Here is a 12,749-nt window from a genome sequence, read left to right on the forward strand (position 1 = left end):
AGGCCAGTGGGGTTTAAAAGAGAGGATTGGAAGGGAATGAGAAGTAAAGGAGAGGACTCTCTCCTCTGTCAGCCCACTGGTTTCCTCTCAGTATCGAAACTAAACACCAAAACCCCACTTAATGGAGCAGTTAAAAACAAATGCGACCACAATGAGCAACCACTTCACACCCATTAGAATGGCCATCGTCACGAAACCAGAAAATAAGTGCTGGCAAGGATATGGAGAAATTGGAACCCTTGTGCATTGCTGGTGCGAATGTAATATGGTACAGCTGCTGTAGAAAACAGCAAGGCCACTCCTCAGAGAATAAAAACAGAATTACCATATGATCCAGCAATTCCACTTCTGGGTAAATACCCTAAAGAACTGAAAGCAGGGACTCGAACAGATATTTGTACACCCATGTTCAGAGCAGCATTATTCATAATAGCCAAAAGGTGGAAACACCCATTAATGGATGAATTGACACACAAAATATATCTAGGTAGATCACAACAGAATATTATTTAGCCTTAAAAAGGGAAGAAAATTCTGACACATGCTACAACATGGATGAACCATGCAGACGTTAGGCTCAGTGACATAAGCCGGTCACAACAGGACAAATACTGCATGACTCCACTTAAACGAGATACCTAGAGTTGTCAAATTCATAGAGACAAAGTAGAATAGTGGTTGCCGCGGGCTGGAGAGGGGATGGGGAGATAGACAGTGTTTCATGAGTTCGGAGTTTCAGTTTGGGATGATGGAAACATTTTGGAGATGGATGGTGGTGATGACTGCACAACAATGAGAATGTACTTAATATCACTTCAGTGTATACTTTAAAACAGTTAAAATGGTAACTTTTATGTTATGTATAGGTTCACATACACGCACATAAAAGACACATGTGACGGGCTGCTTAGAAAGAGCTCACTTGAAGTATGAGTGATGTGGAACTCACCTGAGTTTGAGAAGAAGTGGGGGAAGAGATGGGGACCCCAGTAGATGGGCCTAGTGAAAAATTAGCAAGTAGCCTGGAAATGGGGGTACTCTTCCACTGACTACCAATCATCCTAAGAAGTTATTATAGAGAGGGTAGTAGACAGCTCTCTCCAAGTAGCACTTGAGTAGCGTTTCTCAGAGGAAGCCAGTGGGGCTGTTTGTTTTCCTCCTTTTATTTCTCATGCCTCCCTGGCTCAGGTAAGGAATATGAAATAAAGTAATGAACATGGAATAGGGTTAGGAGTATGATGAGTAACTAGAAGAGAAAGGTAGAGGCAGGTTTGAAATCCCTTCCGCCCTGGTCACTCCAGAGACTTGGGGCGGGCAAGTCTGGGCCTCCTCCCTCACTTGTGTCTCCTTTGCGTCCCTAACAGCCAGCCCCAGTCAGCGCCATGGCTTCCGCCGAGCCCCTGACGGCGCTGTCCCGCTGGTACCTGTACGCCATCCACGGCTACTTCTGCGAGGTGATGTTCACGGCGGCCTGGGAATTCGTGGTGAACTTTAACTGGAAGTTCCCGGGGGTCACGAGCGTGTGGGCGCTCTTCATCTACGGCACGTCCATCCTCATCGTGGAGCGCATGTACCTGCGCCTGCGCGGCCGCTGCCCGCTGCTGGTGCGCTGCCTCATCTACACGCTCTGGACCTACCTGTGGGAGTTCACCACCGGCTTCATCCTGCGCCAGTTCAACGCCTGCCCCTGGGACTACTCCCAGTTCGACTTTGACTTCATGGGCCTCATCACCCTGGAGTACGCCGTGCCCTGGTTCTGCGGGGCCCTCATCATGGAGCAGTTCATCATCCGCAACACCCTCCGCCTCCGCTTTGACAAGAACGCCGAGCCCGGGGAGCCCAGCGGCCCCCTGGCCCTGGCCAACGGCCACGTCAAGACTGACTGAGCTGGGGGAGGGGGGTGGGCTGGGAGGCTCTCATGGATCCTGTGGACAAGGGTACCAAGCTGGTAGGGTTGCCCCCTCTGTACAGCACAAGCCCTGCCCCGTAGGGCACACGGAGCCCCCGTGCCCCACCCCCCGCCACCGTGGGCGGGCGTTGGGGGCGTGGTCAGGCGTTGGGGGCGGGGTGTGGAGGCGGCAGGGGCACTTCGGGTAGGGTCTGTGGATCTCAGCCCAGCTCAGGGGCGGGAGGCCTGTGGCTACACAGGGACGGGACTACGTGGGTGACTTTGGAAGCAGCAGGCCCTGTCCTGACTAAGGGACACAGAGTGGAGCAGAAGGTGGGAGGCAAAGCCTGAGGAGGCTTTGGGCTGTTGCGGGGGCCACCTGCCTCCCTCTCACCTGGTTTAGTTGGGCTTCAGCTGGTTCCATTAGGCAATATTCAGGTGCTTGCTTGCAACCAATACCTCCCCCAGGGGCCTGCTGAGCTGCAGCCTAAGAAGAGACTGGGCAGCCAGGAGGCTGCTGGGCAGGAGTGCTGGTCTGCAAGGGCTGGGAGGTCTTCCCTTGCCTCCTTTCCCCTCCCCCAGGGTCCCACGCTGATCCCTTGGCCTTCGGGGGCTCCCCCCCTGGTGCTGGATTCCCACCAACCTTGGGCTTTTGGAGGTTTCAATCCCTGTGTGTTCGGCAGCATTTCCCCCTTTTCTCTTATTTTCAAAGCCTTTACCACTAGCAGCCCCTTTATCCATGTAAGCACCCCACCTGCCCCACCCACAACTCCCTAGGCAACACAGCAGCTGCCAGAGATAGAGCCCTGAGCAGACCCCTCCCACCCTCTTGCAGCCTTCCCTCCACTATTGTCAATGGCCCGATTCCTGAGAAGTCCCCCCTTATGCCTCCCCACCTGCCCCAGTCTGGGGGATTGTGGCAGGGCCCCTGGTGCTCACCTCCTTGCAGTAGCTAAAAACGAATGATACCCCCAACGCAGAGTCAGGCCATCATGGGCCCCATGGATCCACAGTGGGGACCTAGAGACAAATCAGTGTGAAGGGGGGAAGTTGGGCAGTAAAGGTACCTGACTGGTTTATTTTCAAACCAGCTGGGGCAGTCTAGCTTTCTAGGTGGTAGAGGAGCATGTATGCAGTGGTGGAGAGTCATGGAGACTGAGGGAGGGAGAAAGAGAGAGCCTTTCAGCTTTGGGAGGGTCTTCGAAGCATCCTTAGTGGGAATGGGTCAGTACTGGTTCTGCCATAGCCCCAGCCCTGCAGCAAAACCTCCTCAGGGCTACCCCGTCCTCAGCCCTCCCAGAAAGGCTGACCCACTGAGCTTGCTCCTTAAACAGTATTAACCCTGCCGTGCTCATGGGCATTGTCCTCTCGGTTGCCCCGCCTTCCTCAGTGACAGGTCCATTGCTGGAAGTAGACAGGTGAAATCCTAACTCCAGCCCACTTCCAGCTCTGCCCCCTCCCTGAGTGGAGGGGTCCATCAGAACACAGCCTTTCCCACGGTACATGGTCTCTTCTTGACCACACTATGACTCTTAGGTAGAAATCAGCCTTTCCCTTTTTATAGAACATTAAAAGTGATAATACCACCTGTGGAGAGAATCTCCTCTTCTTGCTGTACTGCTCCACCTAGACTGTGCAGACAGCACCAGCTAGGGCACAGGCCAGGGTGGGGATGCGGGGGGTGGGCAGGGGCGGTGTCCTGGATTGGGAGAAAGGCTGGGAGACTCTGCCTTTGGCAGGGTTGTGTTCTGCAGTGACCCTGTCCAGGACAGTTTGAAGGGCGATCCCCAGCCCCTATGTCCTGGGCAGGCTCCTCCAGTCTAGGCACAACCTACATTCTGCAGGGGTTAACCCTACCTTTGATTTTACTGTGGCCCCAATTCCAGGGCTTTGGGGCTTCTGGAAGGGGTTCAGCCTTCCAGTGGGGGTCAATTGCTTTCCATCTACAGGTGGAGGGGATTCCAGAGGAAGAATAGTGTCTGGTTCCCGGTTCTGTCAGTAATTGTTTCCTTGGTCTTTTCCCCTTGATCCACATTATCTCGGTCTCCTGGACCCCACTACCCCTCTAAGCCCCTTAGACCACACTACTCACCTTTGCTCTCCCCTCCACGACAGAATCTGGTGGTCAGCTTGTTGATGTCTCCCAGCCCAAGGCCTCCATGATTCTCTGCCAGGGCAAGCCCTTGGGTGGCCCACTGGGTCTGGCCGCTCCAGAGGTTGCCCTGTCTGTTCCCTGGCACTATCTCTCTGGGCCCTACAAAAACTCCCAAGTGCGAGAGGTCCCCGAGTAAACCTGCCTGCCTGGCAATGTGCAGAGCACTGTACTTCTGCTTCATCCAGGTGCCCTGAGGCTCCTATTCTCCCTCGTAGGGGACAGAGCCCCTAGCAAAGGGAGGTGATGACCTGGAGCTTGACCACAGGATCCGTGTGTCTTCAGGGCCCCAATCCCATAGTGCCCAAGGACTCAAAGTTTGGAGTAATCCCAGCCCTGCAAAGCAGAGAATCTGCTCACTTTTTATGAACCTCTGGTGTCCTGGGCCTCTCTCCACAGGACATGGCAGCATCTCTGAGTCACAGATCGCCATGTGCTGCCCTGCATGGTTGAATCGCTTCTGACATCTGCTAGGCATCCTGTCCCTTGTGCCGTGTCCCCCCCCCCCCCACCATGCCAGTGAGTCACAATGGTCTATGCTTATTCACAGCAATAATACCTAGGGAGTGCCCATGAAGTCCTTTTGTCCTGGTCCCTCGCTTTCTGCATGGGTCTCCTGGGGAGGCAGCCACTGAGTGGGTCAGTTAGGAGAACCTGGATTTATAGAGCTCTGGGCTATGCAGACACCACCACAGGGGATGCAGAAAATTGGGAGGCTCAGGCCTGGAGGGCTTACGGCTAAGGCAGGGAAAGCACCTTCCACTCTGAGGCCACCCCAGGCCTGGAGGAGCGGCAGGTCCCTGCTCTACAAAAGGGGCTTTGAGGCGGGTGGGACTGTCTCCCAGCTATGACACCTCTTCGGAAGGATACATGCCTGGTTTGTGCACCCACTGCCTGCTCTGTCTCCATCGGTCTCTTTGTCTCTTTCTTTTCACGTTCATGCACACAAAATATACCGGTGTTTGTGTTCCAGGACTGGCTCTGACCCATCTCTGTTTCTTCTGTTTTGGAGCCCCTTTCCTAGGAGCTGCTGGAGGCCAGGCCCTTCACACTCTGGCATCACACTGTCCTGAAGCATGCTGGATGGGGCCATGCTGTGGGGAGGGCAGGTGGCATTCTCCACCAGTCCTTTCCACGATCTCTGTGCTGACCACCTCTGGTAACCTGAATTCTCCAGCCGACCCCCGACTCCCCATCATAATCTGGTCCAGTCCTAACTTGGGGACCAGGCTGCAGGGCAGATGGGGAGGCCCAGGCAGTATCCAGGTTGACTGTGGGTTACTGCATCTTCCCATGATATGGGCTTCTCTTGAAAATGCCAGCCATGACCTGCAATGTCTCATGGGGCGGGAGGGCCCATGGAAGGAGTCTGAGGGTACCCCAAAGAGCTGGAAGGCTAGAACCCCTTACTTGTCATTACCTTGAAAGTCATGCTTTTTAGAGTTCTGCTCTCCCCCTGGCAGTGCTGCCTTCCCCGAGAAGCACATTTGGAGGGAGTCATCCCTTCCTGCTCTGTGTACCTCTGTTCTGTCTAGCATCCCTTGTCCGCCTCTCCCCCCACCATGGTCCTGCCTACTTTCCTGCTTCCAGGAAGAGGATGGAGGGTTCAGAATTTGCTCAGCCAGTTTAACCAAAACCAAAATGGCCTGGCCCCCCTGGCATAGCCAGACTGTAGAATACCTGCTGGTTTTCCAGATGGAATAGGCATTGTGCTTTCTGAATCATTGAGAAAGCCCTCTGCCTCCCCCACTCACTCGATGGTGTTCATTTCAACTGAAAGCCCTTCCCCTTATGCAAATGAGCAAAGCCCCAACAGTCATTTACATGTTAGTATAAACAAATCTATAAGGCTAGTCCATTAGAGCAGGTGTTTATAAAAAGAAAGAGGCAAGCGTAATGGAACAGGGTCTACCTGATGGAGCTTCAGACAAGAGGCAAGAGGTAGGACCCAAAACAAGGAGGCTTGAGACCTTGGGGGGGACTTGAGACCCTTCTTCATTGGCCAGCTCCTTCTGTACTCTACTAAATGGGTACCTTTCTTTCTTGATACTTTCCTTCCTCACCTCCTCTGCCCCACCCTCACCCGATTCAAAGAGACCTTCTGACTCATCACACCACAGGTTAGAACAACTGTGGTCCCTGCTGCTGCTAGTCCTGCGACTGCGGCCAGGCACTGCACTGATTGCTCGCCCTCATTCGCAACTTTTCTCCCATCCGTGGTGAGCACCGTTATTTCCCTATTTTACAGAGGAGGTCTGGTGGCAACCAGTCTACAATCCCAATTTACCATGTCACTCTTTTGTTAAAACGTAAGCCAAAGACCCTTTGGGGAGAACTTGTGATGAGTCACGTGTCCTTTTGTACTTTGATGAGACTCTGGATGTTGTCAGAGTCCAGTCCCTCCAAATGCTATTCACAACGTGAAATTAATGTTCAGGAGGGGGAGGTTTTTGGGAGGAGAGACGGGGTTATAAAAAAGGAAGTATGGGATGCCATCTTGGCCAAGACTTAAACCAGTTGGCACAAGGATCCCTCCTCACGGAGGGAGGGTTGTGAAATTTTGGCCTCTGGCAACCCTGGGTTTGGAGGTGATATCTTCTCTACCTCCCACATGCAGCTTTATTTATTCCCCGGGCCTTTCACCTTTGATCCTATTTCCTTCTCTTGAGATTAAGCCTGGGCCCCTAGCTGTTCGTGCTGTCAGAGGGTTTGAAACTACCAGGTGAAATCGTTCTCCTTTTGAAAACTCAGATGGGCCTGAGAATTGATCTGGTTAGTTCTTCAACTACTTATTGGACACCTACAGTGAGCCAGGGACCAGGCTGGTTACTGGGGTGCTCACAGCTAGTCAGGAGAAAGGCGTGGACTGTTCTTTCATGAAGATAGTTATATCAGTACAGTACAATGTTGATCAGGCCTCCAAAAGAGAAGCCTCAGTCTAACAGAGGAAACTGACTCATCCACAGATATACGTAAGGCTTCCCCAGGGAAGAGACACGTAGTGCAAACCTGAAGGTCAAGTACTGATGCTTTCAGGGGTGGGCTGGTTTCTCACTGTCTGGAAATGTAGACATTGACTGTGCTCTGGGAGATACCTAGATGGGTAGAGTGCAGAACAAAGCCAGCATACAGTGGGTGCTTTAAGGAACTCTTGGTGAATGAAGTCTCACAGTATGTCAGCCCTAGTAAGCCCACCCTAAAAGCCAAGCTGAATGTTCCAGAGCACCACAGTCCCCTTTGGGAAACTGGAGTTGGGAATCCTGTTTGAACAACAATCCTCCCTGCCATATCTGTGCCCACCACCATAGAACAACTCACCGCCCTCCCTGCTCTTCCCAAACCATTAGTCCCCACACAGCCCTGCCAGCATTCTAGCTTCACTCTCAGAGTCCTTGGACCTTGGCCAAAGACCCAGCTCCATTGATTTGTCCAATGCTTCATTCTGGTGATATGCTTTCTAGGTGTGGGCAAAGGTGTCCTTTCAACGCCAAGCGGTACAAAGAAGAAGGATCCACTGATGGTCTAGCCTGGCTTCATGCCTCTGTTACAGTCACACCTTCTAAACAGAAAGGAAGTGTTCTGGTTCATAAGGGTCCACTGATGGTGAAGGGTCCTGAGGCTGAATCTTCCTAGTTACAGCATGGGCATGTATTAGTTTCCTGTGGCTGCTGTAACAAATTACCACAAGCTAGCTGGCTTAAGACAACAGAAATTTATTCTCTCACGGTGCTGGAAGTCATAAGTCTGAAATCAAGGTGACAGCAGGGCTTTCTTCTGGCGGTTCTAGGGGACCATCATTCTTCGCTTCTTCCAGATTCTGGTGGCTGTTGGCATGTCTTGGCTTCCTAGGCCTGTGGTGGCATCACTCCAGTTTTTGCCTCGATGGTCACATGGCCTCTTCCCCTTCTGTCTGTGTCTTCTCCTCTTTTGCCTCTTCTAAGGACATTTATCATTGGATTTAGGGCCCATCTAGATAATCCAGGCTGATCTCATCTCAAGATCCTTGACTTAATCACATCTACAAAGACCCTTTTTCCAAATAAGGTCACATTCACATGTTCCAGGGATTTGGATGTGGCTGTCTCTTTTGGGGAGCCACTCAGGTGTTAAGGAGGGAGATGTCTTCTGAAGCCCTGCATCCTATACCCATTTAGGGATTCCATTAAGAGGGAGAGCTAGAAGTACAGTGTGGGGTAACCTGGGAGAGAACTCAAGGATTTAGGTCGGGGTTGGAGCTCTCCATCCCAAGACACGTCCTGTAGCTGCAATGGTTTCTCTGTTTAGATGCAGATCTGATTACTTCACTCCCTACTCCAGACTCTTTAGTGATTTCCCACTAACTTTAAGATCAAGTTCACCACCTTGGCAAGGCTTTACACAGCCCTTTGTGGTTTGGCTTCATTTTTCACCTCCCCCTCAGTCCTGCACAATCCAGGGAGAATGACTTGTGGTTTCCCTGGCAGCTCCCTGCTCACTGCCTCTGGGCCTTTCCTCTTCCTGAAACACTCTTACTCCTTCTCTTAGCCCAACTAGAGATGGATGAGCTCAATTATAGCCAGCATCGTTGGTCTCTGTTTACTTCGAGCTCTCTCTGGACCCAGCTCTCAATTTAGTTCAGGCAAACTCAGGATGGAAGCTGTCTCCCTGGAAACTCTCAGCGTGACAGCTTCCAGCAGCAGTAGCTAAGTTCTTCCAGTGCTGTCCATGCAGCCGACCTTCGTTCGTTCATTCATCCTACTAAGCGCCAGGTCCTGTGCTGGGCCTGTGTACAGCAGTGAACAAGGCAGACTCCTCTTTGCCCTCCCTGCCTGATGGCTTCACCTGAATTGTGGGGTGCAGAGAACGCTGATGGGCTGATTTAGGGAAAAGGAATTAACTAGACTTAGGGGTCAGGAAATATGTCTGTGTCAGATAGCCAGGAGGGGGTGAAGTGCTGGACTCCAGGTAGAAAAGACAGCACACGCAGAGACTGGGAACTCAGAGAAAGAGCAGGGGCCCCTGTGGTTCTGCAGTAGCTCCCAGGGTGAAGGATGGAGTCCACAGGAAGGCAGGCTAGATCAGGAAATGTCTTGTAAACCAAGTCAGGGAGAGACAGATATAAACAAACAAGAAAACAACAGGCTGTAATACATTAACAGAGTGGTGTGCAAATGAATAGGGAGCACCTTTAGATCGGGTGGCCCTAAAAGGCCTTTGGGAAGAGGTGATATTTAGGTTGAATCCGGATAATGAGGAGGACCAGCCACGCGAAGATGGGGAAAGAGTATTTCAAGCAGAAGAAACAGCTGGTGCAAAGGCCAAAAAGTGAGAATGAGTTTGGATAGCTTGAGGAACAGATGAAAGGCTGGTGCAGCTGGAGCTTGTTGAGAAAGGGGGTGAGGAGGACAGTGTGGAGGTGAGAGAGGCAGGCGAGCGTCACAGTGTGTGGGGCTCTGGAGGCCTGGGTCGGGGGGAAGAGAAACGGAGGCGAGAGATCTCAAGGAAGGAGACTCGTGGGGCCTGGCCCAACCCCGGCCAGGGATCCCTTTCTGGGGGTGGGGCCCGGCAGGGGAGACTGCAGGTAGAGCCTGGGGTCCCGCATGCCCTAGCATCTGTCCTGCCCTCCTAGACGTGGGGTCATGGATTGGGGTCAGCATAACTGAGACGTGGGTGTGTTTGGTTTCTGCAAACCCTTCTCTCTACCTGTTATATAAGCACTCCTGCCCTGGGGTAGATTATTCCAGGCTGGGTCCTGCAGGGCTTAACAAACTAAACTTCTCTCTCTCTCTCTCACACACACACACCACATACACAACACACACATTCTCCTCATTCTGAGCAGCCTCTGAGGACCCATCCTTTGACTCACTCACCCTGACTCAAGCCTTCTCTCAGGATGCACAGGCCAGGGGTGTCTACTCCACCACACATCCAACCCATCTCACCTCATCTCACCCCACCTCTTACGCTTCAACCTTTGTGAGATGGGCCTGCAGAGCTGTCCTGAAGCTACCTGTGAGCCAACCCCCATCCCACCCACAGACCTTTGGGGTCTCAGGGCCCTGGCAGATTGGGGCAGCCCAGAGCAGGGCAAGGGTGGGGAACAGCATAAGTACTGAATCAGACAGACTTTAGGCCTAACTCTGGCTCTGCCACTTACTCTCTGTATGACTTCTGATAAGACACTGAGCCCCTTTGAGATTTAGCTCAGTGGATTTAGTTCACACTTAGTTTAGTTTGATTCACTGGGAGCATATCCTAGCCTTCCTGGCAAAGCTGAGTGTAAAAGTAACCACGCTGAAGGTCTGGAGCAACCAGAGGGGGCATTACAGTCCAGTTCAGCACAGCAAACATCTTACAGTGGACTATTTGCCACCCCTATTATTAAAAGTCTGTGGGCCTTGCCCTCAGGGAGTTTTAACTGGCCAGCTCTGGCCCATCACCGGTTGTAGGGAGACCAGCCCTCCCAGCTTGCCTGGGACTCAGGGGTTTCCTGTGCCAAAACGGGAAAAGTCTTAGCAAACCAGAGCAAACTGGTGACCCTAGCTGGTGGGCGTTTACAGTATCCTTACCAAATACAATACAATGCAGTTCCTGCTTTGCAGAATGACCCCTCTCCCCCTCGACATGATCTTGGCGGGTCCTCCTCTCCCAGGACAAGGAAGGACAAGGAAGGACAATCAACCCTTTTTTCTTTCATTTGAGTATCAAAACGAAGCCGAAAGGGACTGTCCAATAAATCATTCCTGCCACGTGGATCCCCACAGGACTTTGGGTTCCTGTTGTTTTCTCAGAGTGTTCTTTGGCCTTTCCTTAGACACCCTGAGGTGCCCCTCACAATTTTCCGATGAATTCCTTCTTAGTTTGTGTTAGTCAGTTGATTCCGTTGCTTGTAACCTAACCGACCCTTCTCCCACTCTCCGCGCAGCAGTGTTTTCACCTCTGTGTGTTGACACTCCAGATCCCTGCTACATATCTGACTTCTTTTAAGCATCCAGCCATCACTTGTGATCGTATCTTTAGCCCTCATGCTCCTCCTTCCTAATTCATGAGATGTTGCTCATGCCTTGAGCTAATCCCTCTACCCAGTCTGCACCCCACCTCTAGGAGACCTCACCCATTACAGTCTATGCTTGCCACACCTGCACCTGTGCGGAGCCTTAGGTTGACTGTTGAAAGCTGAGGAAGCTCCAACATGGGAATGCCCCAAACTAGGCCCTTCCTTTATAAACTGTAAAGCACCCAGAAGTGCGAATCATGACCTTTCAAAATTTGTGTATAGGGACTTCCCTGGTGGTCCAGTGGTTAAGACTCCGTGCTCCCAATGCAGGGGGCCTGGGTTTGATCCCTCATCAGGGAACTAGATCCCGCATGCAGGCCACAACTAAAAGATCTCTCATGGTGTAACTAAGACCTGGCACAGCCAAATAAATAAGTACATTTTTTTTTTCTTTGCCAATAACTACTTGTCATCACAGAAAACCAACAATTTTGGAACGTTTCTTATGGTAAAGGAAAATTGTGTGACATTTTAAGATTGGCAAGGTTTTTTTTTTGTTTTTTTTTTGCAGTTCGCAGGCCTCTCACTGCTGTGGCCTCTCCTGCTGCGGAGCACAGGCTCCGGACGCGCAGGCCCAGCGGCCACGGCTCACAGGCCCAGCCGCTCCGCAGCATGTGGGATCTTCCCAGACCGGGGCACGAACCCGTGTCCCCTGCATCGGCAGGCGAACTCTCAGCCACTGTGCCACCAGGGAAGCCCATAAATATTTTTTTAAAAATGCATGCATATGTAAATGTGTATGTGGTACTATTTTAAAAAAATTTGTGTATATTCCAGGATTCAGACCTGATCCAATTGGGAGTAATCTGATTTTTTGTGTGTGTGTGTGTGTGCTGCATTTGGTCTTCCTTGCTGTGTGCGGGCTTTCTCTAGTTGTGGCAGGCGGGGGCTACTCTTCATTGCGGTGCGTGGGCTTCTCATTGCAGTGGCTTTTCTTGTTGCGGAGCACGGGCTCTAGGCACGTGGGCTTCAGTAGTTGCAGCATGTGGGCTCAGTAGTTGCAGCACACGGGCTCTAGATCACTGGCCCAGTAGTTGTGGCGCACGAACTCTAGAGCACTGGCTCAGTAGTTGCAGCACATGGGCTCTAGAGCACTGCCTCAGTAGTTGTGGTGCACTGGCTTAGTTGCTCCGTGGCATGTGGGATCTTCCCGGACCAGGGATCGAACCCATGTACCCTTCATTGGCAGGCAGATCCTTAACCACTGTGTCACCAGGGAAGTTCCCAAGTAATCTGATTTAGGAGCTGTCCTTTTCTGCAGTAGGGTCTCCAGGAAAACTATAGAGCTCTGAACAAATATTAGCTCCATTTTCAGATGGGGAAACTGAAGCTCTCTAAATCCTTTAGAAGCAGGCAGTCTGCTAACCACCTCTGGGTGGACAGTGAAGGACAGCTAATGCCCACTGCCTACCTGGCTTGCCCACGGGCTGCTCCCTGGGACAACCTGTCCTGCTGAACCAAAGCCAAGGGTCAAAGCAGGAGGCAGAACCTTGTCTAGACCTCTTCAACACCAAAGAACAAGTGTCTTCCTTGAATCACTTTAGAAATGAGAACAAAATGATGTTAGGTGTTATTTTGCTGACTTTCACTCTATCTGTTCCCCCAGGGCCTCAGGCCTGCTGACCAGCAGGACCAGGTGGCACCTTTTGCGGGAATATCTCATCATTTCG

At 51.9% G+C, this 12,749-nt stretch overlaps 1 protein-coding gene across 3 annotated transcripts in view; it reads left to right on the forward strand.

Annotated features, from left to right (window-relative positions):
- TMEM229B (transmembrane protein 229B) overlaps window positions 1-5,009 on the forward strand; it is a 40,183-nt gene extending 35,174 nt beyond the window's left edge. For 2 of the 3 annotated variants that reach the window (XM_079913399.1, XM_079913400.1), the window contains exon 2: window positions 1,365-5,009. In XM_079913399.1, the coding sequence (XP_079769525.1) occupies window positions 1,383-1,886 (504 nt within the window). In that variant the 5' untranslated portion in view covers window positions 1,365-1,382 and the 3' untranslated portion in view covers window positions 1,887-5,009. The remainder of the gene's footprint in view (window positions 1-1,364) is intronic. The other variant, XM_079913401.1, reaches the window with a different exon arrangement.
- The last annotated feature ends 7,740 nt before the right edge of the window (window positions 5,010-12,749 follow it).

The sequence above is a fragment of the Stenella coeruleoalba genome (assembly GCF_951394435.1).
Source record: "Stenella coeruleoalba genome assembly, chromosome: 2".
Lineage (NCBI taxonomy): Eukaryota > Metazoa > Chordata > Mammalia > Artiodactyla > Delphinidae > Stenella > Stenella coeruleoalba.